The 27,621-nt window shown below is 41.6% G+C and overlaps 1 protein-coding gene across 5 annotated transcripts; it reads right to left on the bottom strand.

Moving 5' to 3' along the window:
* Positions 1–1,190: 1,190 nt before the first annotated feature.
* SLC16A14 (solute carrier family 16 member 14) lies at positions 1,191–26,866 on the bottom strand. Of its 5 annotated transcripts, none has more exons than XM_072996019.2 (6): positions 22,601–22,741; positions 21,847–21,931; positions 16,007–16,283; positions 13,044–13,187; positions 4,320–5,324; positions 1,191–2,909 (listed from the first exon to the last, which is right to left on the bottom strand). In XM_072996019.2, exons 2-6 carry the CDS (start codon positions 21,904–21,906, stop codon positions 2,758–2,760), a joined length of 1,638 nt encoding a protein of 545 aa, XP_072852120.2. In that variant the 5' UTR covers positions 21,907–21,931; positions 22,601–22,741; the 3' UTR covers positions 1,191–2,757. The 5 variants fall into 5 exon arrangements, with proteins under 5 accessions (XP_072852120.2, XP_072852119.2, XP_078245299.1 ...); XM_072996018.2 differs by lacking the exon at positions 22,601–22,741 and adding an exon at positions 22,026–22,141; XM_078389173.1 differs by lacking the exons at positions 21,847–21,931; positions 22,601–22,741 and adding an exon at positions 26,710–26,866.
* Positions 26,867–27,621: the final 755 nt, after the last annotated feature.

The raw sequence follows: 27,621 nt of genomic DNA, 5'->3' as shown, positions 1-27,621 counted from the left end.
GTGACATAAATCTTTCTCTAGCAATTTTATAGAGAGGACAAAACAGTAAGTAGCAAGTTAAATCCTCAATCTGGTTGCAGCCAAAAACACATACATATAATAAATTCATACTGTCTTATCTCTTTCTGCAAGAGATTTATGCAAATTCAGCTGCCACGTGGACTGCCCATGTTGTACCTTACCTTACAGTAAGTCTGGTATTCTCAAAGTGTGAGGCAGACTTCACCTAGGGATGGGGGGAGGGAACCAAGAAAGAGGACAAAATTCAAGACAAGACATGCGGTGTCATCCATTCTCAATAGCTGGATCCAGGTGGATTTAATGCCCACTGACAGAAGGGTTCTGTTGTGTTCTATGCCTTGTGCTCATACACAAACACATAGTGAAAAAACTACCTTCACAAGCTACATATTCTCTCCTTGCATACATTTCTATCACACATTGAACATTACATCTAAGCTGTAGTTTCTGTGATAAAATACATAGTTATGACAAATTCATCTATTATCAAGTCCTGACCATGAGAAACTGGATCTCTGGGCTCTCAGAAAGAATTTTACATTTAAAATATGCAATAAGGCAGCCAGGAATTTTAGGAAACATTTTCTAGGCTGGGGAAGCTTTCAGTTTTCAGGGGCAGTAAACAGCATAGCTAAGTTTCTTTCTGGCTGACAGAACTGAGAGATTGCCCTTGGCAAGAATCATAGGAAAAATTGTGTAATGCATCAATAAAAATGTTTCTAAGCAATAATAAGGCAGTCCTGTAAGAGCTAAACTACACCTTACACATAAATTCTTTTTGTAGAAAAAATAACTCCAGGAGTTGGCAATTTGGCATAGAGAAATGAGAACTCTATAACCCTTTTCCTTATATTTCTTTTGTTCCTGCTCCTTCCCTTCCTCATTGTGTTTCTTTGCACATACATGCCATGTCACAGGCAGGAAAAATGCTTCATGACAGGAAGTTCGAACAGGCCCAAAAACAGTTAAGCAATTTGTAAGAAGCAGTTGTTTCCATGGAACTATTTCTCTACCAGAAATTGCCCTGTAGAACTCTGGGAGGCAGTGGAAGACAGGAGGGCCTGGCGTGCTCTGGTCCATGGGGGTCACAAAGAGTCGGACATGACTTAACAACTAAACAACAACAACAACAAGTCGACTTATTTCAAGAAAAATACACCACAATGGAGTTTTTAAAAAGATGTTTGTGTTTAATATGTAGCTCAGTATGCACAGTAGTATATTTTATTATGGGACAGGGTGGAAAACCTTCCTCATTTAAACAATCCATGCCTTATAAACCAGTTTTCCTATGCTGAATTATGGCAACAGGGAACAGAATCATGTGCCAGCATCCCAAAGATTTGATATTTTGGTAGACTTCATTCTCTTTGTCTTCATGTCAGGAGTTGACTTTGCCCTTTGCCTACAGACCTTCAAGAGCTATACTCAGTGCAGAGGTAGTGACTGTTGACATCTAATATAGGACGCAAGTGCACTGAGGAAAAACTATTTCACTCTGAGGAGCAAGGGTTTTGTAGGAAATGGAAGACTGCCACAATGCATATTTATTTGATAGTTATGTTCATGTCCTTTCAACAAGCTCAATACAGCATTTCATAAGGGCTTTTCTCCTAACATCATCTAGTTATTCAGCCCAGGGAACTATTCAGCCTGGCTTACTTGACATAGGATAGTGGCATAAGTGTTATGGCACAGGTAGAGGCATATGCAGTTAACAAATGAGGGGGGAAATCAGTCATGTCTGAAAGGATTGCATATTCTGGCCCACATATCAAATCATAGTATATAATTAATGGCGAAGTTCCAGTCTGCTTTAATAAGTCCAGTGAATTGAACAGCTCTTGGTGTCCTAATAATATTTTACAGTTGCTGCTGCAAGCAAAACTGGAACTGACATCTATAGAGGAGGATGCATCCTACTCCTGCAAGTCAGGAGTAAAGGTACGTGTCAGTTGCAGTTGAATCTCCTGCCACTGTCAGTCATAACCAACTGCTCCTTCTAGCAGTGCATAAAAAACAAGCAGTAACAGATCTTCCCGATTTGCAACTGATCCTTTAATCTGAAGAACCAGGACACATCTTCCCATCTGTAATCGCTTAAAGCCTTTTAACTTGTGTCACCATTGTGCTGCTGTACTAGGTTGGTATTATGAGGTTATTGTAAGTACCTTCAGTAGAACAAACTGCTTTGTGGCTGCAGATACACATTATTCATCCCATAAAATATTACCATTACTTGCCTTTACAGAATAATTTTTTGCTGTTCATTTCTGTATTTTTTTTACCACAGATGGGCAGTTAGAGTCTATTCAGCATGTTACTATCTCATTGGAACAATCAAAATGAAGTATTTCCATATTGATGATTCCTAATGGAATTAATCTTTTTTCCCCGTTAATGTCATTTAGCAGTAACTGAGTTCCAATCTATGAATTTATGCTCGTATCCAACCTCTGTGAATAAAAAAATAAAAATGTTCAGCTGCTGAACAACACACTATTATATGTGTACTGAGAATTTTCACCTAAGAACAGTGGATCATCTTGCATGTGCTATTAAGCTACCACTTGTTTCTCCCCCATCAGTCCCACCATTGGCAGTGCAAACTTTATTTAGTGTCTAAAATTGGTGTAATTCAGTCCAGCTGGTCCCATCAGACATGCAGTTTGGTAGTGGCTTCAGAAAGCAAGATAAAGAAATGGTATTTCCTCAAATATCATTCTGCAAGTTGTCCTATATGTTGCCATTTTCTATGCTTTTCTCTGGTGGCGTTTTTTTCTTCCCGATGCAAGGCTGTATCAGTAAAGTAAGTATTCCTATCATATAAAGCAAGCCACATATGTAGAAAGAAAAGTCATACTTTTGTGTGAGATCATAAATCCATCCTGTAAAACAAAATCAGGACAACTATAAATAGAGAATGATCAACAAATCAATAACAAACACAGAATATTCATTGATCACAGAAAAAAACAGTGATAGTTCACAGTACAATTGAGCAGATCTGTGTTTTGGGACTACAGTTCCCAGTCCCCAGTCAGCATTTGCCTAGGGAATTTTGGGAGCACGTTTTTGCACACCTCTAGTTGACGCCATCTTGATTTGGTTTCTTCCTCTGCCTAGCATAATCCTGTCAGAAACATAATATATTTACATTACCTTCAAAGATAAAATTAATTGCTGTGTATAAAGATATGTTTTCATCCCCTGAGTCATATTATATCGCAGCATCTGCAAAGAATATAGACCTGCAATGCGGGCATCCTACAAGATTGTCACCTGAAAGGCTTCCCAGATTATAGATGTTAGAAATTACTAAGGAATATACTTGCTGCTAGAATGGTGTTGTGGGCAGTGATGGACTAAGTAAGACTCAGGAGACATCAGTTCAAATCCCTGTTTGGCCAATGGAAAACCACTGGTGGATGGCCACTGTTAAAAATCGCTCATAAAATATGTCACATATCTTGAAAACCCTGTTAGGGTCACTGTACATCAGATGCAACTTGATGACACATACCAGCAGTCCTTACCCTATCCCAACACCGTGCAGACATAGCGGCTGTCACTGAGCTAGACACCGTATGGATCTCACTTAACTCAGCTCCCACCTCTCTTCTCACTTTGTTCATATCATTTTTGACTTCTGCCAGCAGACCAGAATCAGCAAAGTAGAACTGCCAAACAGATTTGATTTCAACTGGCTTCGTGCTCTGGAGAGGACAATCCAGCTTCGCGTCGAAGTCCTCCATACAGAGCACGTTACCATAGTCTCTCGAGACTGAAGGATGCCAGTCTCTATGATGATAGCAAAAGAGAGTTTTGACAGTACAAGCCAAAACAGTTGCTAGTAGAAAATACTTTTGCCTAATCCTAAAACTCTAAAGACAGTAAATTTTTGAGTTAGGATTGCACTGAAACTCTCTTATTAAATATTTCAAACGACTTTAATATAACAATCTCCCCTACACTATAGCATCCCTAGTCTGTAACTATATCTAAGAATGTCCTGTTACATTTCACAAATTATCCTTAGATAGAATTTTATTTTAATAAAAACATTTATGCAATCCATGTTCTTTAAGGATTTTCAGTTGAAATTTCATACTAACTAGAATCCCATTTGCTATATAGTGTGTTTCACGCAGATATTCTCAAAGAAAAAAAAACATATGGCGGCCATTGAAATGAGCAAATATAGTCTTTAGAGACTACATAGATTTTAAACTTTTTAAAAACTTTGCTAATTATAGAAGATGAGCTATATAGTCAAGGAAACAAAATACTGCATTTACCTGCAAATGGTGGTCCCAGCAGTGCAGAAATCCCATTGGCACAGATTATGATTCCATAGGCATTCGCAAGATGCTTCGTCCCTACTAAATCCTCTGTTACAACAGGCATGAGTGAAAAATATCCGCTAGAAAATCCTATTAGGGCACATACTACTGCCAATCCAGCATACGTGTGCATTAGTGGGAAAATAAAAATGCAGGACACAAGAGTAAAGTTAGCTGCAATGAAGACATTCCAGGCACTGACACATGGAGAATCAGAGATAATGCCAAGGATGACTTTCCCAAAAATGTGAACAATGGCAATAATTGAAGTCAATGGAAATATATCATCCTGCACAGATAGGTGATACTGTTTTACTATTTCTGGGAGATGGATAAAAGGGATCACAAAAGTGCTATATGCAAATAAGGCCCAAAACACAAAGGCCGCAAATTTTCTGTTCGCGAAGAGGGAGGCAGTACCAAAATAACTAGAATACCACACTCCAAATCCTCTCTGGATTGTAACTGTCAGCTGTCTCACTGTTTTCAGAATACACAGAACATAGATGTTCTTCCCATGTCCAGTGACATCTTTGCTTTCCAAGGCCAAAAGGCTGCCAAGCTTTTCATCCTTCTCTTGTCCTCCTTTTGTCTCTTTCAGCTCTTCTCTAAAGACACCGTTAGATGTCAGTGTTTCTTCAGAGTGGGAGAGAACTTTCTCAGAGAGACTCTTGCTTCTGTCATTGTTTGTTTCTCCATCTTTTTCAGCAGCAGCATCCTTGTAATAAATGGGCCTCATAAGGGCTCCACAAACACATAGGTTCAAAGAAACTGCACCTTGGATCAGCATGGCATTCCTCCAGCCAAACTCTAGGCAAAGGTATTTGAGCAAAGCTGTCATCAGGAAAGCACCAAATCCTGTCCCTGTTGTGCTGAGGCCTTGGGCAAGTGCCCTTCTCTTCTGAAAGTACTCTCCTACCATGACCACAGCAGGTAGGTATACCATGCCACTTCCAATACCTGGAAAATAAACAGTTTCAAACTTACGTAGGATACCTTCATTGCAGTAACTATACACGCAGATTAACCAACATAAACCTCAAATATGATCCCACATGGCGTCAACTAAATCTTTTTAGCTCCGTCTTCATAAGCATGCTATGAAACTGAAACAATGTGTTGCTTTATGCTGCTATCTAACAGAGTCAATCATAGGACAAGCACTGCAGCAAATCTGAAGCTTGTGCGTACAACAGAAAAGGAGAGAGATGTAAACTGGGACCATCAGATCATCTTAAATTCAGTTTGAGTGCCACAGTAACAAGTATTCTAAAATAAATTTAGGCAACAATTTTCAGGCAGCACCTTATACATTATTTTCATAGAATTGCAGGTAACATGCCTGACATGACTTACCTGACACTCCCTATGGTTGCACAGTATGTCCTCATGCAGTATACTTGTGCAGATGTTTAGAATCCACAGATGTTTCAAAAGTTGCAATCCCAGATGCAGATGCACTGAACCTCTTCACTCTAGATTAACTTTGTTGTTTTAAAAGATGGATCATAAATTTCAAACTGCTAGCTGAGGAGAAGCTTGCAACCAACTTGCTTATTGCAGCTAAGAAGCTGATCTGGCTTCAACGTCAGTCATGTGAATTTGGGACATCAATAACATATAATTTTGGAAATACGCACAAGAATTTGATGTACAGCCTTGAAGAAGATGATTTATCATCAGAAGCTTGCTGTTTGTATGATTGTTGGCTTTTATATTGTTAATGGTCAAATAAAGGCATCACCTATCCCTGCATGTATATTGCTTCAACAACCATACAGCTCTTTCCTGATTTTTCCTTTGCTGTCCATGGTCTCTGAGTTTCCTGATCTTTCTTTGAGAAACCATCAGTTTGAGGTGACTAGCTGAGAAGGCTTTCAAATAACCCAAGGGCAGGTCCATACTGCAAGAAATGTAATGTCTGGCGCTTAGGAAAGGAGACATTCTCTGTACAACGTGGGGAAAAAATAGGGAGCTATTAACCTACTGATGTTGCACTTGGGTGTTGCTAATGTATTTGATAGTGGAAAACATAATATGACCTACTGACCCAGTGAGTAACATACAACAAAAGTGGTGAATGCGTCACCTAAAGGTAAAGGTAAAAGTTCCCCTTGACATTTTTAGTTCAGTCGTGTGCGACTCTAGGTGCCCATCCTGTTTTTCAAGACATAGAGCTAATGCTTGTCTGAAGACAGTTTCCATTGTCATGTGGCCAGCGTGACTAGGGAACGCGGCTTTACCTTCCCACCGAGGTGGTACCTATTTATCTACTCGCATTTACATGCTTTCAAACTGCTAGGTTGGCGAGTGTAGCATTCAGCCCTGCCCTCACCTGTCCGTCACAGCTGAGCAGTCGAAAAGGAGCCAATGAGGGAACGGAAGGTGGTGCTAAAGGGGAAGGGGCTGGGATATAAAGGGGGGTGTATGGAGTATGTGGGAGAGAGATCTGTGAGTCTGTGAGAGAGTGAGCCAGAAAGTCAGTGAGAGTAGGGTTCTGTGTGTCACTGAGTTCAGTGAGTGAGAGAAATTGATTATCAACTTGTGATTTACTTATTATATATTACTGATCAAATAAACAAGTTTAAGTTTTAAAGCAACACATGTCTCACTGAATAATTGGTACTGAATTGGTATTAGTGGCAGCAACTAAAGAAGAAAGAGTGAGCACCTCCTGGAGGCCTGGGATAATAGAGGCTTCAGTGAGCTCGCAACAGCGAGGAGCTGGGACAAAGCAATGGGAGCTCACTCCGTCGCGTGGATTCGATCTTACGACTGCTGGTTTTCTGACCCTGCAGCACAGGCTTCTGCAGTTTAGCCTGCAGCGCCATCATGTCACCTAGTATCCCCTAAAATTAGCCTGGATCTTCAGCCTGTGCAACTTACTATTACAAAATGAAGATCAAGCTAAATGTACTGTATTTCCTTACCTGTTCACTGATATATAAGTTTTCCTATCTGCCTGTCTGTTAGATGCCTGCCTTGCTTTACTTCCCACAGGCTATCAATGCACTGATGACTACAGTGCTAGTTTGACAGTTGTGATTGGGATTCCTGATCACTGGCCTTCCAAGCAACTAATTTGGTGTAAGTACATGACAGCTTAAAATCAAAATTTGGAAAAGTTACTGAAGAGGATTATAACCCTCAGAAAACACAGGCCAACACAGCCACTGGAAGATTCTAGCAGCTGCAGCACAAACACACACACACACACTAACAGATTGTGGATAAAGTAGACTATCAATACGAGGAATCATTGCATTGACTTTCTGAATGTGAGAGATTAACACCATATTCAGGTGTTCTGCCTGAACCTTTAAGTCTGGAGATGACACTGGCCATGATGCCTAGAAAATTCTGGGAGCAGAAGTCAAAGCCATAAAACTTTACATGTCTATCTGAAATAATGGGAAAAGCTAATTAGGTGGTAGGGATGAGACCTTATCAGGATCTCCTGTCACAGGATTACACAGCTGTACTTCAGACCATTGTGCTGATGACAGAAAGGTCTGAGAGACTTCTTGGCAAGTTTGGAACATGGGTGCAATATTTCCATAGTTGCCCCTATCGCCACTATTCATTTACTTTTCCAGTTTCAAGCATAATGTTTGAATAGTACTGTACTATATTTGTCCTAATTCAGAATCAAGCCCTCTATATGGCACACATATTGTCATTCTTTCTAGTCTGCCATGCCACTGAAGCATCATAAATCATTTAAAAAGCAAAAAAAACCTGAAACATCCTCAACAACTGTAAATACTGTTACTCTCAAATCAATTGGGCCTCAAAGGCAGAAGGGCTTTAAGACAAATTCCAAAACTACCATAATAAAAAGTGGAACAAACCTACTACCAAATGTTGGGTAAAGCCACCAATTCAGGGGGGCACACAGGCTGCTTGAATGAAAGAGAATGCCTACAGATGGGATCAATAAGTGAAGACAGAAGTGTGAACTCCCCCCCACCAATACTTCTTTAAAGCTATTCAGAATTACTCCTTTTCTGAGATGAGAGCTGAAATTGGTCTCGATTTTGTTTTCACGTATGCCCAAACAATTCTTTGAATTACTATCTGGTGTTATATCAACACTGTAGCATCTGCCAGAAGAATACATCTGCTGATTGAGTGCATGTTTTCTGCCTGAAAATCTCTAACCCTTCATCCTCTTATTCTGTTGGTTTTCAGGAAGAACATGGAAGTTAAATGCCCCTCCCCCCCCCCCATTCTTGTTCTTGAAAGGGAGAAACCCAATATTTGTTCTGCACAGAATAGTTTTACCAGGAGACGGTATAAGATCGTTACTTGATATAGCAGGTTCTGTCTGTACACCACTGAATGGAGCCCAAATGTTTTATTTTACTTATTATATTTTTACTGCAAAGAATAGCATTGGAATTTTCAACTTCAGAAACAAAAATATTTCAGGATGGCCCCATTGCTGTTCACTGTTAAGTCTTTACTTTGCTCCTGGGCATTAACTTTCATTCCTTACAAATACCTTTCTCTTTGCTGTTCCCTTTTTCCTCATCATCATAATTCATGTTACTTAAAGGGACAGGTAAGCTGCCTACACAACTTCCACAAACAGACATCCAATTACAGCTGTTGATAATAACTTCTAGAAGAAATGTAATGGTCCTAATACTGAGGCAAGATGTAGCCCAGGCAGCCAGGGGCCAAATAATATTAAATCAAAGCCCTTCCTGTGTAGATCATGAGAAACTATGGTTTGTTTTGAAAGAAATGGTTGTGTCTCAGCACTTGATTGTCTTGATGCGTAACCTCTATTGTGGACAAGAAGCTAGCATTAGGACAGAATACAAAGGGACAGAATGGATTCCTACAAGCAAAGGTATCAGAAGGGACCATTTTATCCCCTTATCTGCTCAGTCTGTACGCAGAACATACCATACGGAAAGTCAGTCTAGATTCAGATGAAAAGGAGTGAAAATTAGTGGAAGAAATAAGAGTAACCTAAAATATGCAGATGGTATCATCTTATGAGAAAGAAGCAAGTGCCAAAGCAGGACTGCAGTTGGGCATTAAGAAGACAAAAGTCATGATTAAAGAACTAACGTTGACAATGAAGGAATTGAAATTGTATACCTTGGTTCTAAAGGAAATCTAACCTGAGTGCTCACTGGAAGGACAGATCCTGAAGCTGAGGCTCCAATACTTTGGCCATCTCATGAGAAGAGAAGACAACTTGGAAAAGACCTTGATGTTGGGAAAGTATGAAGGCAAGAGGAAACGGGGACAACAGAGGATGAGATGGTTGGACAGTGTCATTGAAGCGACCAAGAATTTTAATTGTTGTAAGCCGCCCAGAGACCTTTGGGTAGAGTGGGCAGCATATAAATTAAATAAATAAATAAATAAATAAATAAATAAATAAATAAATAAACAAACAAACAAACAAACAAACAAACAAACAAACAAATAAATAAATAAATAAATAAATAAATAAATAAATAAATAAATAAGATGAATTTGACACAACTCTGGGAGGCAGTGGAAGATAGGAGGGCCTGGTGTGCTCTGGTCCATGGGGTCACGAAGAGTCGGACAAGACTTAACAACTAACCAACAACAATACGAGGGGATGCTGATAAGTAATGAGCCTTTCCCAGAAAAAAATGAGTTAGGAAGCTGTAACTGCCACACTATTCTACATATTCCCCCAGGAAGTCAATGCACTTGTGACATCTGTCCTGCAGCTTCTTAAGTCCCTGCAAATAAAATTCTTCCGACTGCTGGTGTAACCACTCATTTGCAGCATTAGTTGCCTCCAGAAGGTGGATGGGGATTCACTTGAAAGCCTAAGGAGGTCAGTTTTGCCATTGTTTCACCTGCAGTGTCTGACGAGGCGTTGTCATGCAACAGGATGACACCTTTGGAGAGCTTTCCTTGACATTTTTCCTTGATGTCTTGCCTCAACTTCTTCAATAAAGCACAGTAATATTTTGGTTGGACAGTGTCATCAAAGCAACCAACATGAATTTGACACAACTCTGGGAGGCAGTGGAAGATAGGAGGGCCTGGTGTGCTCTGGTCCATGGGGTCACGAAGAGTCGGACACGACTAAACGACGACAATGACCTTGGTTCAATTATCAATCCAAATGAAGATTGCAGCAAAGAAATATTGCAAGGATAGTAATGAAGGAATTACGGAGAAAAATCAAGTCTAAGTATGCATCACTGGAGACCAAAGTGATCCACACTATTGTACTCCCGTTCACTATGCACAAGTGTGAAAGCTGGATAGTAAAGTTGATTGACAGGAAGAAAACTGATTTGTTTGAAATATGGAGAGCCTTTCATATACCCTGGACTGCCAGAAAACTAAATGGGTCCTAGATCAACTCAAGCCTGAACTATCTCTGGAAGCAAAAATAATAAAACTGAGGCTTTGGGCACATCATGAGAAGGTGAGATTCTTTGGTAAAGATAATAATGCTGGAAAAGGTTGAAGGCAGCAGAAAAAGAGAAAGATATGAAATGGACTGATTCACTAAAGGAACCACAGCCTTGAGGTAACAAAACCTGCGTATGGCTGTTTTGGACAGGGCATTTTAGAGATCACTCATTCATAGGATCATTACCTTACAAGGCAGCAGTAACAACCACCAATTATAGTCTAATCCCCCTTTAAAGTGGACACCACCACATCTGAAGGAAGTAAATTTACCTATGTGCTGCATGAAGAAGCACCATCACTGTGTTTGTCTGTCCTGAATCTCCCATTATACACTGGATAACTGAGGTTTAGTATTACAAAGGAAAAAACATGTCTATCTATGCATAATTGTATATCTTTATATCTATCTCCATCTTCTGCCTTCCTAATCCCTTTTTCCCATTCTAAAAAGCACCCAAATATTCCTTCATCTTTGCGAGCTCTGGAATATTCTTTCTGAGATGGATTACCCAAAACTGTACACAGTATTCCAGGTGTGTTTATGCCACAGTGGGGTTCAGCGAGACTAATTTGAGTTCATGGGACTCACTTACGAGTAAAGGTGCTTAAGAATACACCTTGCCTAACTTCCCGTCTATGGGTCAAACTACTCATACAAGCAGGTAGACATTTATGGGGCTTGCACAAGGAGATAACCAGGAGTCAGGATCTTCTTGTGCTAAGACAACTTGATTTTATCTAACAGAGATCTTTGTAAGCACAAAAGTGCCCCCTTCACTGTAGCAGAGATCTCTGTTTAAGGATAGTCCTTGTGCAAAGAGATGACTTCAGAGCTTTATCCTCTGCTGGTACTGAAAAGGATTCCATCCACTGTTTCATGTTATACACTTCCTGTTTTACAGGACGGATGCTATATTACTTCTTGAAATTTTGACAATACGTGTATATACTGTGTACCATCAAGTTGATTCCAATTCATGGTGATCTCTTCCAAAGTTTTCAAGATAAAGAATAAACAGAAGCAGTTTATCATTCCCTTTTTCTAGGAGCATCCTGGATTTGTGCAGCTTGCTTAGGGCCACACAGACTGTCTCTTCTGGAATGCACAATGGGGAATTTACCTCTGGCTCCACAGCCAGATAATTAAACCATTGAGCTATCCTACCAGCTTTTGGCATTAGACACTGTTTAAGCAGCTGTCATGCCTATTTCAGGTCGAAGGTGCTTGCTATCTTAGAAAGATTACAATGGAGTACTCCAGATCAATGGTGTACACAAATAAGGAAGTGTATATCAAATACAAGTAAATACAGTGGTGCCCCGTATAGCGAGGTTAATCCGTTCCGGATTAACCTTCGCTATGCGAAAACATCGCTGTACAGGGCAGGAAAAGCCTATTGGAACGCATTAAACTTAGTTTAATGCGTTCCAATAGGTGCCAAAACTCACCCCCCCAGCGATGTTTTCGCTGGTCCGGCGGCCATTTTGGTGCCGCCGAACAGCTGTTCGGCGGCTCCAAAATGGCCACCGGACGCCCCAATCGTCGCAAAGCGAGTGCGGCGATTGGGGCAGCTCCGTATAGCGATCCCCAAAAAGGGATCGCTATACGGATTCTTCGTTATACGGTGCGCTTGTTAAGCGAGGCACCACTGCATAATGCTTTGAATCAACCCTAGCCAATATAATTTGTAAGGATCAACAATGCAAAACGGGAAAAAGTTGCCCTGAAAAGGCATGCTACCTTCGGTGACCTTAAAATCTATTTACCCTCTTGAAACCAATGCACTGTACTGCATACTTCTTCATCTTAGAACTGCAGAGCTGGAAGAGGCCCTATGGATCATTGAGTCCTGCTCTTGTCAAAAAGGCACAGTGTGGAATCGAACTCCCAACTTCTGCCTCCACAGGCAGATACCTAAACCACTGAATATCCAGCAGTGGATACTTTATTACACTGTTTTCTGAAATGAACACAAACAGTTCATGTTCAACAGTGTAATTGCTGACATCAGTAAAGGAGGGATCTCCTCAACTACCTTGTTTTATATGCACAAATGTAGCCCGTTCATTGAGGAGAATACTTGATAGGTTGAGATATTTTTATTTGTGGTCGGAGTTTCTATGTTCACAGGGAACAGTATACCAGGCTGATTGCCTTTACTGACTGCTTGCTCATTTATCTTTCCTACGTTAAGAAACAGTTAAATGCATTGGAAATACCTACATGCATGTTAAAAAATAAACTGCACTTACCTGCTGTAACTCCAAATGTCATAAAGAGGTAGTACACGTTTGAGGCATAGGAACTCAATATCCATCCCAAGGCATTCAAGATTCCTCCAGCTATGGCTGTCTTCCGGCATCCACAGGTGTTAATGAACAAACCAATAAATGGACCTGTGACACAAAATGAAAATGAATTGTTTCTATTAAAGCTCTGCATATTATCTTATGAACATAATGGGATATAAAACTATCTGATTATTATTTACAAGGAGACCAGTTAGATAATAATCTCATTGAAGGCTGGAAATCTGCACCCAGAGATCAAATCAAATATTTCTCATCTGTATATTAATTGCAAGCAACTTTAAACTAATCATTTCAGACAGGTATCACAGATAACAGCTAAACTGTTTCCTAACTTAAAAGCTACTACTGCTAAAGGTATTGATCTATGGGATGCAATTCTGCAGGACTAGAGTTCAGAGATCTCTTGCTCTACCGAAGTTACACATCCTCTCAGAGACACACTTAAACTCTACCAAAGTCATACCATCTACCAAACAGAGATAAAAATCTGAAGTATCTATCCTTCACAATGTGCTACCCATCTTGTTTCGGCTGGTCAATCGGAAAGGGGTGGCCCATAATTTCATGGAGAAGTGGCTAAGAAACCTTTTTTCTGATTTCATATCATCCTGAACCAATTCTGAAGGCAGAGGTAAGTTCTAGATGCTGTAAGAGTCTTATTTGCACAAATGTACCCACAGACCAAAAGCAAGACATAAAAAGTGAGACACAACCATCTCCCAACCAGATGATAGGCGTAAGAATTGTGAAAACTATGCATGTGATTCAAAATCCGATATCTGGATCCATATGACTAGCCCCAAAGTGTCCCACTGTAACCCAAATAATCTTGGCTACTGTGTTTATTACAATAGTTTTCTTCACAGAATGGTGAACCCAAAAATCAGAGACGACAACTCTTGGAATGTCTTAGAAACTATGGTCAGTGATGCCGACTGGGGTTTTAGCTGTTTTAATCTTAAAAAGTAACTTTTCCAGACTATGATAGTCTTTGCAGGCCTGACTGGTGTTGTGACTGATTTCATTTTGGCACTGTCCAACCATCTCATCCTCTGTCATCCCCTTCTCCTCTTGCCCTCACACTTTCCCAACATCAGGGTCTTTTCCAGGGAGTCTTCTCATGAGATGGCCAAAGTATTGAGTTAGCTGAGGCTATTACACTTTCCGTATATGATTAATTTTATAAAAGTGGGTAGCAGTAGGAATAGAGTAAGACTGAAGATGAGATGGTTTGACTCAATAATATAATAGAATTTTATACTTTAATTTGTGACTTTTTATTCCTCATGGGTTAAAGTCTGCAAAACTTTCCAGTCACAAATCACTAACTAACTAATTTGCTAGGGTTGCAGAATCTTCCTGAGGTCAAGGCAAAGAAGCACATAACTCTCAAGGCACTGACAGACATTTCTCTGAACGGAAAGTACAAAAATGTGTTCCCAACCAAAGTAGAACACTGCTAAAATTTAATCTGCCTATGTAGCAGAATCATACATCACTAATTTTTGTTTGTTTATTTCGGTTGTAACACCCAGGAAGAACTAGGCATGTCTCCTTTCTAACGTTTTATTTTACTATATGCAGACAGAAATTTTGCAGTGAAGCCACTCAGGCATTCAGATCTTTGTAACTTCTAGATTAGACTGCTACAATGCACTTCATATACAACTGCCTTTCATGACATTTCAGAAACTTCATCTACTTTAGAACTTGTTAGCCCATCACTAGCTTCGTTTGCTGTTTTTTGTTCTAAGGAGAGCCATCACTGAAGGGTGGGCTTGAATTTATATTGCTGTATTTCAGTGTTATCACCCACTGGTGAAACTTGGGCAAAGACAAATTGCTGGTCTATAAATATTTTTAAGTAAAGAATAAGCATTAAGACAATCCCATGGTAGACTTACCATCTGATAAAGCATACTAATATCTCACAATTCTGCTACACAGGCAGATTGGCTCTATGTCATGTTTAGACACAAGGCCAGAAATTCAACCTGTTATACATGTAGACAGATGGCTGGCCTGCATTTCACAGACACTGCTTCATCAGCACTAGGCAGAAAGAGTATAAAACACAACCACATTTTCTGCAGCATTTAAAATTTGCAGCATTTACACTGTTAAGCCTCACAAGCAGTTGTTTTTATGTACTGTCAAGTTGCTTCTGACTTATGGCAAACCTAATACAAGTTTTCAAGGTATATGAGATGCTCAAGTAGTGGTTTAACATTGCCACGATGCCACACCACCACCATCCCTGTGAGTTTCCTTGAGGGAGCAGAGATTTGGAGCTGGAACTCTTGAGTACTAGTCTGGCAGATTGTCCGCTACATCAGTGGTCCTCAACCTTGGGCCTCGAAATGTTCTTGGACTACAACTCCCAGAAGCCTTCACCACCACCTCTATTGGCCAGGATTTCTGCGAGTTGAAGTTCAAGAACATCTGGAGGCCCAAGGTTGGGGACCACTGCGCTACATCACTGGAATAAATGGCAGGAACACATGGGACAGTATTTACAATGCAGTCAGAAGCTAAATACAGTACATTTTATTTTGACTATGTTGCTACACAGAAAAAAATGAGCCACTGATTACTACATGGGAACACTGAAAAGGTATTCCTGGTTGGCTGGGTGGACAGGTTTGACTGTAATGTCATAATTTCCATGCCACTACGGGAACAGAGGTCCTTGCTTGCCATTCTAATTGGTGGCACCACAAAATTTTGAAGGGCAACACAACAACACGGGTATTCCTTTCTATTTACAGCACTGCTTCCCCCATTGAAATGAACGGTGTAACCCATACAAACAAGGGAAGTAATACTGAAGTACATCAGAGTTTATACATAACTTTGGATTGAGATGTTAATGTTCATGTAATAACAATAATAAAGACCCCTACCTACAATCAGGGTAGTACCCATACTGATAGAGCTGACCCATGCTGTCAGGCCTCGGCTCTCGCCAAATTCTTCAAGCCATTCCTTGTTGAGAATTCCAAGGGCCATCTGAGATCCCATGACAAGGATATGCACCAGGAAGGAAGAAAGAACCATCATCCAAGCCCATCCTCCATCAATGTCTGGATTTGACTGGAGCTTCTTGTCCCTCTCTCTGGAATCATCCTCAAATTCATAACCAATATCTTCATGGCTGGTGTACATTTTCCACAGATTATCCTGAAACAAAGAGATAGAACATTCTCACTCCTCCCGAAGAAAACAAGAGCTGCTTTTCCTATTAGTTACTCAGTGCTATATGTTTCCTCAACTTAAATAAAGGTCGAATTGTATCAAATCACATTTCACATTTCCCAGAAGTTCTTTGCACTGTTATAGAGAGGGAAAAAAAATATAGTAATATAATCAAGGTAAAACCTATCAACATTAAGTCAAGCTAAAACCTTTCTTGGGAATTGCCACTCATGGTGAAAGTAACAAAGCAAAGACATTTAGGAGCAAAATATTCCTAACATTTGACATATATACAATCAGTATCTACATTTTCATAACTTTTCTGTTATGTATTGGCTGCAATCCTCTACTTGTGCAACAAGGATGACATCAGGAGCAGTGGGAAATCAGACTGATTGGCAAACTCGTGCAGATTACAGTTAATTTCTGGTTGCACATGATTCTTAGTGTGCCACAGTGTGGCAAAGTTGTACCCTGAAATTCCCAAAAGGAACCTTGAATCAGTAATGATTTGCCACTGTAGATTACATTATCCCTGCTGTGCACACAGAGCTGTGCAACAGGATTTCTGCCACTGTATTTTATATGTTTGACAAATTAATTCTTTTTAAAAAATCCTTAGTTATTCCCACACAGACACAGGCACACCTATGATTGAAGATGGCTAAACACAACAGAGGACCAGAAGGTGTTTTATACCTACTATTACTATGTTCATACATCTATTCCAACCTTGCAATGGTTCATAAATAAATATATCTCTTTCTTATATGTTTGAGTATGCCAAAAACATATTTTGTTCTGTTTATGCAGCTGACCTAAGAAAAATCTGTCACGGCCATAGATCAGTCCCAAATTAATTTTCATTTTAATTCAGTGACAGCCATTTGCACTACTTATTTTCAATAATGAAGCCATCTGTTGCTACTTAAAATTTCCTAAAAGACTTTCTCTGTGCTAAGATCTGAATGTCTCTAAAAGATGTTTTTTAATTTGCATAAGCAAATATAATGGATTTATATGCTAGGTTTTGCACATCTTTACAAAGAACCTGGCTGTATAAGAGGAGAGGAAAATGTGTTGCTTTCACTGGCAAAAAAAAAATAATTATTAGAATTAACCAAAATGCACATATTTCTTTACAGCTGAGATGGAAGTAACTTGAGATTGAAGAAATTGAAATGTGGGAGAAACTAAACCCAAAAGCTTCATTAATGCACACCCAGGGCTTTGGGTGCTTAAACTATTACAAGTTTGAGTTTGAAACCCTGTGTATTCAAACCATGTTCAAGTTGCCACCACTTTTTGCTAAAAGGCTCCTTCTCTTTAAGATCCATACGGCACACAGGTACAGGTGGTTCTGGACATGTTGGGAAGAGCTGTATATAGGGGTATATAATTCTTTTTTCATTTTCACTCCCTTCCTCAGATTTCTCCAGGAATTCCCCAAGCAGAATTCTGAGAGATCAAGCCCACAAACACATACCTGCAGACACCTTCATTTCAGTCACGTGGAAAATGCTAATGCCTCCTTCAAGGCCTTCTTCTAAGCCTTTATTTCCTGCTGCAGTGCTTCCTGGTGTGTGTATGTGTGTGGGGGGGGTGTTCTTTAGGAAGTGCCCTCTATAGACTACAAAGGCAATGAGACTACCACCCCAGGAAGCATTGGGGGCAGTTTCTTTCCAGGAAGCATTGCATCAGGAAATAAAGGCTTAGAAAAGGGCCTTGTAGAAGGATTCAGCCTTGACTGTGATTAAAATGGAGGTGTCAACACGCATATGTTTGTGTGCTCGAACTTACAAAATTCTGCTTGAGGCATTCTTGGATAATTCAGGGATTCAAGCTCCAAAAAACCGATGGCACACCTCTACCAGTAGCCATGGAATTTGGCCGGTGCTAATAGGTGGGGGTTAATTTGATTTCAAAGTTTAAGAAAAAGAAGCCACAACATTCTTCATCTTTTAAAGGGAAACAATTTAAGGTTTGCAAAGTTTGACTGACGATGAGAGGAAATGGATCTGACATATTTCCCCATCTCTACTCCTAACTTGAGGGTGCCACATGAAAAGATGGTGTTAAGGGAGAATACTGCATCCATTCAATCGATGGGTGGGGGAGACGAATGCATGTTGCTGCCAGCACTGGTGACACCTTCTTCCAGTTATCTTTCATAATGAATACTACTTGAATTCACAGCTGTTTGATGCATAACGATCTCTACATTACTGGATGATACTTTTTTAGCAGCAGCATGCAAGTGGAGATGTGATAAATACTCATAAAATTTCTCATTCTCGGCAATTTTCCAAGACCTGTCATACCTGTCAGGAAGTCACGGGATTCATTGTCAAGTCAGACTTAATTCACACCAGTGACTCGACTCGACCTGCATTCATCAGGTTTTTTTGGGGGGGGGTTAATGAGACTCTACTCAGAACCCAACCACCCCCTCTTTTTTTTCTTGGAAAAAAACCCTTCTTTTAATAGGGACTTGGACTTGGGACTCTGGACTTGGGACCAAAGACTTGGAACCAAACATTTCCCCTGAGCCTTCCTCATGCATCACTGACATCTCCCAGCTTCCCACAAAAGAAAGAGTCTAGTGTAGTTTTCTCTTCTCTCTTCGCCCTTTGTTCTGCACAGAAACCACAAAATTCTACACAGTTCAATATCCTTTTGAGTGAATCCTGTGCAGGAAAGATGCCATTCCACACAGTAATATAATCTGTATAGACTGGCATTTCTTCCAGGGAGAAAAAAATGACCGTGAAACTTCCAAGAAATACCACAAGATTTCTCACAAGGCATCTTGAAGGAGAAAAAAACTAATCGAACACAGAGCCATTTCATTAGAAGAAGAAAAGAGTGACTTTCCCTCCCCCTCTGTTCTTCTCTGAAAGCAAGAGGCTGCAAGATTCACATCGTGTGTGTGTGTTTAGTCGTTTAGTCGTGTCCGACTCTTCGTGACCCCATGGACCAGAGCACGCCAGGCCCTCCTGTCTTCTACTGCCTCCCGGAGTTGTGTCAGGTTCATGTTGGTTGCTTCGCAGACACTGTCCAGCCATCTCATCCTCGGTCGTCCCCTTCTCCTCTTGCCGTCACACCTTCCTAACATCAGGGTTTTTTCCAAGGACTCTTTTCTTCTCATGAGATGGCCAAAGTACTGGAGCCTCAACTTCAGGATCTGTCCTTCCAGTGAGCACTCAGGGTTGATTTCCTTTAGAACTGATAGGTTTGTTCTCCTTGCAGTCCAGGGGATTCTCAAAAGCCTCCTCCAGCACCACAATTCAAAGGCATCAATTCTTCGGCGGTCTGCTTTCTTTATGGTCCAGCTCTCACTTCCATACATCACGACAGGAAAAACCATAGCTTTGACTATTCGGACTTTTGTTGGCAAGGTGATGTCTCTGCTTTTCAAGATGCTGTCAAGATTTGTCATCGCTTTCCTCCCAAGAAGAAGGCGTCTTTTAATTTCGGGGCTGCTGTCTCCATCTGCAGTGATCATGGAGCCCAGGAAAATAAAATTTGACACTGCCTCCATATCTTCCCCTTCTATTTCCCAGGAGGTGATGGGACCAGTGGCCATGATCTTAGTTTTTTTGATGTTGAGTTTCAGACCGTTTTTTGCACTCTCCTCTTTCACTCTCATTACAAGGTTCTTCAATTCCTCCTCACTTTCTGCCATCAGAGTGGTATCATCTGCATATCGGAGGTTGTTGATATTTCTTCCGGCAATCTTAATTCCAGCTTGGGTTTCTTCCAGTCCAGCTTTCCGCATGATGTATTCTGCATATAAGTTAAATAAGCTGGGGGACAGTATACAGCGTACTCCTTTCCCAATTTTGAACCACTCAGTTGTTCCATGACCAGTTCTGACTGTTGCTTCCTGTCTCACATATAGGTTTCTCAGGAGACAGATAAAGTGGTCAGGCACTCCCATTTCTTTAAGAACTTGCCATAGTTTGCTGTGGTCCACACAGTCAAAGGCTTTTGCATAGTCAATGAAGCAGAAGTAGATATTTTTCTGGAACTCTCTGGCTTTCTCCATAATCCAGCGCAAGTTAGCAATTTGGTCTCAAGTTCCTCTGCCTCTTCGGAATCCAGCTTGTACTTCTGGGAGTTCTCGGTCCACATACTGCTGAAGCCTACCTTGGAGGATTTTGAGCATAACCTTGCTAGCGTGTGAAATGAGTGCAATTGTGCGGTAGTTGGAGCATTCTTTGGCACTGCCTTTCTTTGGGATTGGGATGTAGACTGATCTTTTCCAATCCTCTGGCCACTGTTGAGTTTTCCAAACTTGCTGGCATATTGAATGTAGCACCTTAACAGCATCATCTTTCAAGATTTTAAATAGTTCAATTGGAATGCCATCACCTCCACTGGCCTTGTTGTTAGCCAGGCTTTCTAAGGCCCACTTGACTTCGCTCTCCAGGATGTCTGGTTCAAGGTCAGCAACTACATTGTCTGGGTTGTCCAGGATATCCAAATCTTTCTGATATAATTCCTCTGTGTATTCTTGCCACCTCTTCTTGACGTCTTCTGCTTCTGTTAGGTCCCTCCCATTTTTGTCTTTTATCATGTTCATCTTTGCGCAAAATGTTCCTCTAATATCTCCAATTTTCCTGAACAGATCTCTGGTCTTTCCTTTTCTGTTATCTTCCTCTATTTCTTTGCATTGTTCATTTAAGAAGGCCCTCTTGTCTCTCCTTGCTATTCTTTGGAAGTCTGCATTCAATTTTCTGTAACTTTCCCTATCACATCCCTACATGGCAACTGACAACCATAAATTAATCTCACTGTTTCACTGCCAGGTGAGCAGTGGCAATTATGCAGATCTTTATCACTCAGTTATCAGCTAGCAGCAACCATGATGGCAAGAACCCATGCAATTAGCACCACGGGGAGAAACCATTACATGTAACTGCAGTGCCATGGGACAGGCCCACAAAAAACATTTCTCACCAACTTATTCAAGAAACACAGAGCTTAAGTAAATTACATCACTATAATCAACCACAATAATTTGCATGTCCAGCCACACACACTCCATGGCAAATAAAGGTGCTCTGCATATGCCTTTGGATGATGTCACCAGTATATGGGCAGGAGCATTCAGTGTTCCCTACTTAACTCATCAGGTACAGTACAGAATTCCAAAAGAATATGTTAATATCAGGGTTGCTGGGGTACAGATAGTAGCAATGTATGCTTTTGCATTGAATTGTATTCTACCACTTTTACTCTATCAAAATACTCGTTCCTGAATAACAATTTAAGTTCCTTGTTTAAATTGAGATATTTATGGATGCCTAGATATTTATAGGGTTTCTGCTCCTCTTAGCATTGAATACACTGGCCTGTACTGGGCACATAGTTACATAGGATTTGTCTCTTTCCATGTGGATGAAATAAAAAAAAAATAAAGCAGGCTACACACAGCTCAAATTCTGACATGAAGCATGGAGGGAGATGGACAGTACCCAATAAGATGGCTTAGAGGCAGTTTCTCAAAACTCAGTAAGAGAGGGTATAGAACTGAAATGTTTACCTTGCCCTTGCTGGGACTGAACTCATGCCCAAGAATACTTTTTACACTGCTGCTCACCATGTATTTTTATCTCTGGTCATCTGCACTGTAAATACGCACAGAAACAGGAAAGGTCATTCATAAAATCTGTGCACACACCTGTCAGCTGAACAGAACTTGGATAGGACACAAGACCTCACCCGATCTAAGGCAACCTTGACCTGGTGTCATAATCTCCATTCCCACACTGGCCAGGTTACTGCTCCACAGCTAAGTCTCATGCAGCATGCAGATTGCCAGAAAAGTATAAGGGCAGGAAAGCCACACATCAATGACTGCAAATTCAGGAGAGCCCTAATGCTGTAACAAAATCCATTAATTAACTCCAATTTAGAGTTCAAAAAAGTATTTGTTTTTTCACAATAACTTCCAAAATCCCCTGGTCATGCTAGCTTGGGGATTCTGGAAACTGTAATCTGCAACATGCATTTACAATGTCTCTTTTTATGATATCCTAACAATAATCCTGTTTGTTAGGTTACTTCTACTAAGAATGTGAGCTGTTAAAAATTTGTATATGGGAAAATCTCAACCAATCATAATTTAAACGTCATTGAGATCGGGTAGTAGTTTTGTGTTTACTGTAGCTTGCGTTTTCCATCCTATCATACATAACCATTAATTTTCCATTAAGAGAAAGGATTACTTGATAGAGAAAGGCCTGCTAAGGAATATTAGTAGCCCAGATGGGCAAACTGTGTAAATCAGATTTGACCTGTTGGTCAAAGATTCCATTTCTTTGCTCTTGGTTGGGACGAGACATCCATGGCTTTTCCACCATCTTTGATCTTTCTGAATGAGGATGATAGATGCTTGAGTACACCACTGAATGGAGAGGTCACCAGCCTGCTCCTTTGGGAGATCTGAATATAAAATCTGAGAACAGAATTTCTAAGAGGCAGAACGTGCTTACCAGCTTACCATTTCACAACATCCGAAATATAACATTTGCACAAAACCACAAAGATTTCCATTTCTGCTTCTGAAGGTATCCTCTAGTTGCAAAGCCAACTCAAACGGAATTGTGAAGTGTGTGCTATATACTTATTTAAAAAGCAATAGGCAAAGCACAGTATCAAGGGCTTTTGTATGTACACATACACACTGTCAGATGTCATTCAACAGATCCATGAAGTCCCTTGAAGCGCTGTAGATCTAAGATTATTACTTCACTATTTGCTATCTCGAGAGCCTTAAGTAACAACATGATTTATATGGCAGTCACTGACATAGCAATTCCATTTTAAAAAGAGAGAGAACATTCTTATGTGCCTTGTGCAACTAAATAATTATTTTGGCATCATGAGCAACTCTCACCATCTTCCTAAATGAATAAATAGCTATTTGGGGTTTTATTCCACAATACCCCAAACCTACTGCCTGCAGTGATTGTTTCTCTTTCTCCCTAATAACAAGGCCGGCCAAGGTCCTGAAGTAAAAGCTTGTCTGGGTTAAAATTAGTGTGGAATTTATTCACAAGCTGCTAATTTTTTCATGTACATGCATGAACACTATACAGTGTAAATCCACTCATATGATCATCCTATGCAGTTCATAGTAATCCTTATAAATTGCCTCCCACATAGGAATTAAGCAGCCTGTCATACACAGACAAGTATCTACTCTAATATATTCTTTTCCTCTGTTTCTTTCACCTCTCTCACATGGAAATAATTAACCTCTAGTCGTAGATACCAAAACAAATCTTAGAATTGTTACTCTTCTAGGCTACAGCTCCCAGAATCTCTCAGCTAGTCGATGGGGAAAATTCCATGAACTGTAGTTTTAAAAAGTAACCTTTCCAGTTTTGCAGTGAACAAAATAGTACCACTAAAGATCTCCCCATTGATTTTCATATATTGTGTACACTATTCCAGTTTGTTCTGTTCTATATAAATTATAGAAATTAAACTTTGTTTTATAAATATGATTGCAAATAACAATTAAGCCAACAAAAGTGAGATTGTGATCCTAAGCACGCATATTCGGAAGCAGATTTGTACTTTTGGATGATGTTGCTTAATAAAAGGCTAGAAAATTTAAAGGTTAATTAACCTATCTCTACAACACCCCATGGGACTGTGGGTTAAACCACAGAAGCCTCTGTGCTGCAAGGTCAGAAGACCTGCAGTCATAAGATCGAATCCACGCAACGGAGTCCCAGCTCCTGCCAACCTAGCAGTTTGAAAGCATGCCAATGCAAGTAGATAAATAGGTACCATCTCAGTGGGAAGGTAACGGCATTCCGTGTCTAGTCACACTGGCCACGTGACCATGGAAGATTGTCTTTGGACAAACGCTGGCTCTATGGCTTGGAAACGGGGATGAGCATCGCGACCTAGAGTCGGACACGACTGGACAAATTGTCAAGGGGAACCTTTACCTAAAACACCCCAGAGGGTCCGGAATAATGTGGCAGTTATAATGATACAACCCAATGATCTTTTTGCCTGGAACAACAAACCTGAACCTATTTATACAGTGGAGTTATCTGGAACCAGTGGAGTTTATTCTTGGGTGGTCTTATCAATGGGGGAAATCCAAAGGTAAGAGGATCAGCTTGATCCAAAGGCATGCTGCAGGGCAGAAAGGAAGGAAGAACAGTGCCTTCCTTTTCTCTCCATGGATTTTTTCCTTTACTTTTAGGTTTTCCTTCCCATTGGTTACAAGAGGAAGAAAATTCTGTACATGAGAGACAAAGCTATCACACATTTCACATAATACTGGGAGTGTGGAATGGGAAGGCTATGGACACTGTGACTCCAAACCTTCCTCTGAGCCACCCCAGACACTCCCATGGAACAATGCCATCTTTCTGCCTCTACAGACAGTGGAGCCAGAGGCACAGACGTTTCTGAAGCAACCGGGAGGGGACTTCCACAGTTACACTTCAAGAGCCCAAAGAAGAACTTTTCTCACTATCTTTGAAGAAGGAAATTCGGATCCATCCTATAGTCCTTTAAACCCTATCCATGTATGCCTGGGGTAGAAAAACTGGTGGCCCTCCAGATGTTTTTAGACAACACTTCCCATCAGCCCTAACCAGCAAAGCCAATTGTGAGGAATTCTGCAAGTTGCAGCCCAACATCTTGAAAACTGCACCTTTCAAACACAGCCCACCTTACATACAAATATGTACATAGACATATTTGTATATATACATCACATCAAACACAGTGGAACTGAGGGTTGTTGTTTTTAAACTCACTCACATCAGATTGCCCTGCATATGTCTGCTGAGTGTTGTCAAGTCAGTTAGGTTAATTAAACTCCTCCAAATCCACATCCAGCCTCCCATCTGGCAGACAGGAAAACAGGGAGACTGCTCTTGAGTCCTTGGCAGACGCCTCTTTTCATCCCAAGGATCTCTCCTCCTACACTCACTATTAGACATCACAGAAAGCTCTTGTTGTGCCTGCTGTTCTCTGTAGCAATGAACTCAGCATTGGCCCCTCTTCTTGTAACAGATTGGCTATGCTTAATACTCCAAATAAACCTGAGGTTGGAGCGTACCTTATAGGCTGCCCTCAGCTGTTCTTTTAAACAGGCAGGAGATGGCTTTGAATCATAATAATAATAGCAATAGTAATCTTAACAGTAAAAATAATGTGAATTAGCATATAAAGCGTGAAATAGATATTGATGCCATAAGCTGCAATCCTAGCCCATGCTATTTGCTTGAGAATATGTAGGTCTGTGCAGACATTTACCAAATTGCACTGCTCAGGATCCTGGGCTCCTGTCTACTCGCATGTACATTAACGTCAAAATGCCTCCAGCGCCTCACTTGAGAGATATAGCTGTGAGGGGCGGCGGGGAGGGGGAAACAACGCCTCAAGAATTTCAATTTAAAGCCCAATCCCGGTTTAACCACAAGACGAAAAGATATCCGTAAAACCTTCTGTTTGCCAGAAGGAAATTCGGAACGGATTTCGGAGCTGCGTTTCCCCAGGGAATCAAGGCCAAGGGACTCAGCCTTGCGCTCGTGGTGCCTCAGAGAGGGAGCGCCCGCCCGCCCGCCAGCCCTCCCGCCCGCTGCCGCCGCCGCGCTTCCCGCGCCCCAACCCTGCGGAAGCCATGACAACGAGCCAGGTAGGCGCTGCTGGGAACCGGGCTCCGTCGGCGCGCCAGCCAGCGCGTCTAGCCCGGGTCTCCCCTTCGGGCAGCAGGTAACGAGAACGACGGACGAGAAGGAGGGCGTCGCACCACTACCCGCCCCAGCGGGGCTAAGGAGAGGCGAGTGACCGAGAGTTACCTCCTCACTGCAGCAGCAGCAGCAGCAGCAGCACCAACACCGCCGGAGCACAGAAAGCGGTGCCGCCGTTGCCTGGCTCAACTTTCTGCCTGGTGGTGTGACGGCTGCATCGCCGGTCCCCGAGGCCACCCAACCCAAACGCAGCCGCCCTGCCCAGCCGTGCCCAGACTTGGGAAACCAGACGGCCCTGGCACGGCCCTTGGCTCGCTCCGGAGGGAACCTCTCTTATTCTCTGATGCCTCTCCAAAGTGACAGCCCTTCTCCGCGCTTCCGCCGCGGGATCCCTGGGACTGCGGCGATCCGGTCTAGGGGCATCTCCTCAGCCCAGCGCCCAAAGCCTCTCTCCGTGGCACCGGGAAGGCGGCGTGGAGAAGGCGGGAGGGAACGAAGAAGACCGGTGGCGAGGTTCCTCGCCGATCTCTACACCCGATCGTTGCCCTTTTGTCCTCAGGGCAACTCGCCTCGGCGTGATCCTTCTCCTCTTCCTCCTCCTCCTCCTCCCACCACAACCAGCCCATCTCTTGCTTGACGTTTGGAAAGCTGCGCGCTCTTCCCGGCGGGCCCCATACCGGCTAATTCTGGTTTCGAGGATTTGGGAAGCCCTCCGCCCGCTGTTGTGGCCAAACCGTGACTGCGTTCTGGACGAAAACTTGTGCCGATTTTGTTTTCTGTTTTTGAACTCAGCAGCCTGCTCAGTCACCTCTCCAGCCAGGCGAGTGACATGACAGAAGGGTGCGGGAAAAGTAGAGGAAGTTAGCCGGAGAGGAGTTGTGTGTTGTTTGCAGGCGGGCCTATTTCGTGGAAACCTGGAGGAGGGAGAGCTTGGAGAAGAAAAGAGAGAGCTTGCCAGATTTATAGTCTAATTTACGAGATATGGAATTGGCTTCCTTGGCTTCCAGATCCACTAATGTTCTCCCACACATACACACCTGGCCTCTTTTCCAAGTAGCATCTTTCATACTATGGATTCCTTGCTTACTTTGATGGTCGTGATCATCATCAGCAAGATGACTGTCCTAAAATTGTGGAATGCTTGTCACGTTTTTCTCACACTACTGTAAAACAAAACTGTGCAAAACAATCTTCAGTCTTAAGGCTCCATACCTACAGCTGTCAGTGAACTGAACGCCAGTGAGTTTAGACATTCATAGGATGGATCTATTGTTGCCATACATGGACAGCTTACAATCAGGACAGGCCACCCTTTGGAAATTTTGGCGTCAGGTACCGTGGGCAGTTCAAAAGCCACTTGTAGCGCTGTCTATTTTTATGGGCCAAAGCTCAAATATTGCAAGACAAATACATCAAGGTTTAAAGTGCTGTGAGTCGTCTTTTGAGCTGCACTCGTCATGCTTGTGGACTATTCATTGACAACTGGACTAAACAAACCTTTGATTTGATCCATGGTGGTTCTTCTGGATTATGTTCTCTGGCCGTGGAGTCAGAGGTTGGGAGTTCACTGTGCCTCTTTGACAGAGGCT

Source organism: Pogona vitticeps, chromosome 3, assembly GCF_051106095.1.
Source record: "Pogona vitticeps strain Pit_001003342236 chromosome 3, PviZW2.1, whole genome shotgun sequence".
In the NCBI taxonomy this organism is placed as follows: Eukaryota; Metazoa; Chordata; class Lepidosauria; order Squamata; family Agamidae; genus Pogona; species Pogona vitticeps.
This window is presented reverse-complemented; position numbering and strand designations above follow the sequence as displayed.